Here is a 4,458-nt window from a genome sequence, read left to right as displayed (position 1 = left end):
ACAACAGGTACTTTTAGTGAGTAGTAAACTTGAGATTACTATGTCGATTTGGAAGTCCACTATCAAACCAGGATTTAAAGAGGTAATCATAGCTCGAGAAATCTGACACTAGAAAGGCTTGATACTGGGAAGCGCTGGGAAGTCTGGTTTCTATTCATTAAAATACATTGTTGATTTGTTTTGGGAAACACACAACTGTAGCAGGGGCTGGAGGGGGAGCGGGGGCGCTTGAATGTATGTGTTACTACAGTTCACACACAAAACATGTGTGCTTCTGTCCCTCCCTATCCTCACTGCCCCCCCCCCCCCACCTACTTAATTTACCCTTTCCTGTAATGCCAAATGCTCATATTTCATTCTAACCAATTGGTGAAATTCTATTCAAAGCCTCTGATTGAAGTGAAGAAATCCCAGATATTTTAATTACTTTCAAAATACATTTAAACTTCTCTCCTTCGACAAGTATAACTCCGAGGCATTTGAAGGATCCGTTTCAAACAAGTGAATTAATTGAAACTTCTGTAATAAATTGTAACGTAGAATATTATTTCAATTATTTCACTATTTTATTGAATATCATTAAACATAATATGACCAGAGCCAAAGCTAGGCTATTTAAGAAAATTATATATATCTCGTTCTGATTTCGATTGGCTTATCCTACCCTGACTTGCGATAGTGGTTCTAATATTGTTTAGTCCCTTGCAAGTCCCCTGCAAGTCCGTGACTATGGTGAAAATGAGTTGTGTTTGATAAACGTTTTGACATTTCCTGTTGGAAGACTTCCAAGCATTCTACAAGTGAACATTTTATTTTGATAGCATACATAAAAATTAGAAAGGAAATCTTATGCTCAAAGCTGATCAGAGTCAACACGGCAAATTTATTGGTCTCTCAACCGAGAAAAAGTGCCAAAATCGACCAAAGTTCAAATTTGGCGGGGAATAACTCTTCCATTTCCATTCCAATCGTCTTGTTGTATAAAACATTTTCGTTTTCTTTTGTCGAGATGAACCAGAAACAATAGTTACCATTTCACATTTCCCCCAAACAACTACCCCCTCCTCCCCCCTCTCCAATTGATGTAGTAAACACGTAAACCATTCGAAATATCACTTTTGTTTCTTCTCACCGGACACTCGCGGAACTTCGTAGAGCGAGTTCCGCAACTCTAAAACTAAAAATATCAGACTCGGTGTGATATTCCGACAATTTAATCACTCGTGAGAAAGTAAGTAAGTCGTGAAGTGGCGCAGGAGCCGTTTGCGGTCTTTGCCCACTTGAGTGCAGTGCTACCAACATACAACCAACAAACCGCGATTTTCAACGATTGAACGATTGAATATTTCAAACTAAACAAATCCAGACGGTTAGATCAAATTCAGTAATCGCACAAATTATCAATGTTTGGGATAACCTGCTTTCCAGGATCGGTGCAGTCGTTCTTCACAACACCGCGCTTCAGAGAGACAGACAGACTCACGACGGAGACATCGCCTGAGCCCTCAGCGACTTGGACTGAGCTTAGCTCAGCGAAAAGACTGAAAGAACGCTCGAAAGAACAATCTTTTCGCTAATTTTAGTGGCAATACCCTAGCTTGAAATAAAAGGAATTTCACGGTGGCCTCCTGACCAACCCAGACCTTATCTTCGGCGCAATCCCAGCTTTTTATTTGGCGATAAATTATCGTACCTTCACGACGGCAAAATGCTGATCGCTGTTAAACCTCTCCTGACAGCGCTGCTCTTGCTCTGACCCCACGCAGAGGAACTGGCGTTCGGGAGGAAAACCCATAGTGTGAAGAGCGTCACTGTATAAATGAGAGGGTATTCCCACAACAACATGAGGATCGCCTTTGCTCAGATCCTGCAAGAAATAAATAAATGAATGGCTGTCTGTTAGCTCTTTATAAAGCAAGTCCCGCCAGTGGGTACAACTAGCGCACACTCTTAAGTTCCTGCAAAAGCAATGCTCTGCAAACCGACGCATCCGTGCAACACTGGAGAATCTGCTCTGGACGGACGAACAAAGGCGAATCTGTTTTGGACGGACGAACAAAGGCGAATCTGTTTTGGACGGACGAACAAGGGCGAATCGGTTTTGGACGGACGGACAAGGGCGTAACCAACACTTTGGCGATTTTTAGACTTGCACTGAGTCTGGTTTTGCGATACTATTAACACAAAACCATGTGATAACTGGTGTTTTGCGATTCGCACGCTAAAGGGCATGATAACTCCAAAAAATGTGATAAAATTATCACATTATTGTGATTAAATTATCACAAAAATTATTTTATTACGTTTTATTGATTTTATCACAAAAATGTGATACTTTTATCACATTTTTTGGAGTTATCATGCACATTAGCATGGAAATCGCAAAACACCAGTTATCGCAAAAATTGAGTAAAAGTATCACAAACCGGTGGAGCCTCCTCTTTCCAACCGCACTCACGAAAAAAGAAGTCTTAAATTCATCGTTTTATTGAAAAACCAAAAGACGTCTCTGCACGGCCGCGCGAGTACGGCTTGCAACAAGAGCGGATATAGACGGCCGCGCGAGTACGGCTAGCAAAAAAGGCGGATCTGCCTTCGCTACCGGCTCGGCAGCGCAGCGGCAGGTTGGCAGCAGCGCGTCGAGAGTGCAAGGGTAGGGCAGTGTCGTCTTTCAAGGAGACTTAGGTAGGTGTAAATCCCCGATTCCGTTTAAACTCGGTATATTTGCTTCTTATCCCTATAGATGACTATTGCGCGTCAAAATTTGTGCTGAAGTTCATATGTCAAAACTCCCTATAGGGGCCTACAGATCCCAAAAAAAGTAATAATTAAAATTTCATGTTAAACAAAATATTAAGAAATATTCCAACTCAGAATGTGCGGTTTGGGGGGGGGGGGGTAGTTCCTCTTCCATTTTTCGATTTAAAAACGCCTTCCATCAGTTTATGTCGAATTTCGAGACTTTTTCCATAAAACGCTCCTATAAAGTACCCCGGGATGTGGACTTCAGCACAAAAATCGACCGGCGTTCGTCATCTACATGGCTAAGAAGCAAATACACCGAGTTTGAACCGAATCGGGAATTTACACCTACCTAAGTCTCCTTGTTAGCCGGCCAGCATCTCCGACAATCTGTAAAACCTCAAAATGGCGGGGCAGGGCCGGAAAGGTCACAGAAGCGTGCAGGTGGAGATGCTATGTGTCTTCAAGATTGGTGGAATAGGCAACCCGCCTCACATACCATTGTGGCGTAGCAGACTGATGCCTACCCTGCGGGCGCTTTCCAGGTCTGGCTTTAGGGACTAATTTCCGATGACTGCGGTACAAATAATAGTAAACATTTGCATTGGCGGTACTTTGGTGTCCTTCATAGTCAACATTTTGTAATCGTCGTTGTAACTTCCGAACTCTGTGTGTTAGCAAAATGTCACTTTTACAAAAGCTGTTTAGAAATTTGCAGAGTTTAAAATGAGACACCTCCCAGTCCGATACCACATACATGCAAATTGTGAGAGGCCTTCAAAGTACATTTCTTGAATATCTCATAAGTTGGTTTTAGTGGATTCGCCCTTGTTCGCCCGTCCAAAACAGATTCGGCCTTGTTTGTCCGTCCTTCACAAATTCGCCTTTGTTTGTCCGTCCTCCACATATTCGCCAGTGTTGCACAGATGCGGCGAAACCTAACTATTTGGATCATTTGTAACTACTTGCCATATCTACGCCAGACCACGTCTCAGGCTTGTTACACCAAAGGGGACCATCAAATATCTGAGGAAAATTATTAATTTGTTTTGGAGTGTTTTCCGTGTAGGAAACTCCCTTTAGCGCCCAAACGGTTCGAGATAGTACCAAACGGACGAGACTTTCGCCTTTAGGCTCTTCTTTTACGACTTCTTAGAAAGATATTTGTCAAAGAAATATCTTTGCGGCTTCTTTTGAGCAAGAATGCTGATCTTTGAACTTGATCTGTCATTATTATATGATACAAAACGACCCTCACGATCTCATAGCAGTGTTTCGGGAGATATCGCGAACCCTCTGTAACGCGAGACTTGGGCTGACGTACATATACCTTGTACTTTTAGCACCCTTAATCATTTACTTTGCCACTTTTCGTACCTGAAGTGTACGATACGGTCTATTTAACGGCCCCAATGCTTCAGCAGATAGCATTCCCTTGATCGCCACGTTCACGTTGAGCACAAAAATGAGCCAAGCAGCGATGACGTACTGCGTCGCTCCCGTGCTGGTGCGAACAGACCCCGGCACTTCACAGAGCAGTGCCCAAACAAATAGGGCTGATGTGATGTATTTCCCACTGGTGTGGAGAGACGGATCATCAATTAGCATCGTAAGAACAACACAGAATAATCGAGAGCTTGCTTGGCAGCAAATAAATAATATAACCAGGGATGGTTCGTAGGCGGGAACTAGTGGCCCCCCTGTGAGAGGTACGCA

General features: G+C 43.0%; 1 protein-coding gene across 2 annotated transcripts in view; it reads right to left on the bottom strand.

Annotated features, from left to right (window-relative positions):
* The window catches only part of LOC127749230 (uncharacterized), a 39,317-nt gene extending 34,934 nt beyond the window's left edge, over positions 1-4,383 (bottom strand). The window contains exons 1-2 of one of the 2 annotated variants that reach the window (XM_052266560.1): positions 4,120-4,383; positions 1,694-1,867 (exon numbers count right to left, since the gene is read on the bottom strand). In XM_052266560.1, coding sequence (XP_052122520.1) covers positions 1,694-1,867; positions 4,120-4,350 — 405 coding nt within the window. In that variant the 5' untranslated portion in view covers positions 4,351-4,383. The remainder of the gene's footprint in view (positions 1-1,693; positions 1,868-4,119) is intronic. The other variant, XM_052266561.1, reaches the window with a different exon arrangement.
* Between the last annotated feature and the right edge of the window lie 75 nt (positions 4,384-4,458).

The sequence above is a fragment of the Frankliniella occidentalis genome, unplaced genomic scaffold, assembly GCF_000697945.3.
Source record: "Frankliniella occidentalis isolate FOCC.00 unplaced genomic scaffold, Focc_3.1 Scaffold40, whole genome shotgun sequence".
In the NCBI taxonomy this organism is placed as follows: Eukaryota; Metazoa; Arthropoda; class Insecta; order Thysanoptera; family Thripidae; genus Frankliniella; species Frankliniella occidentalis.
Note: the sequence above shows the minus strand (reverse complement) of the source record. Positions and strands in the feature narration are given on the sequence as shown.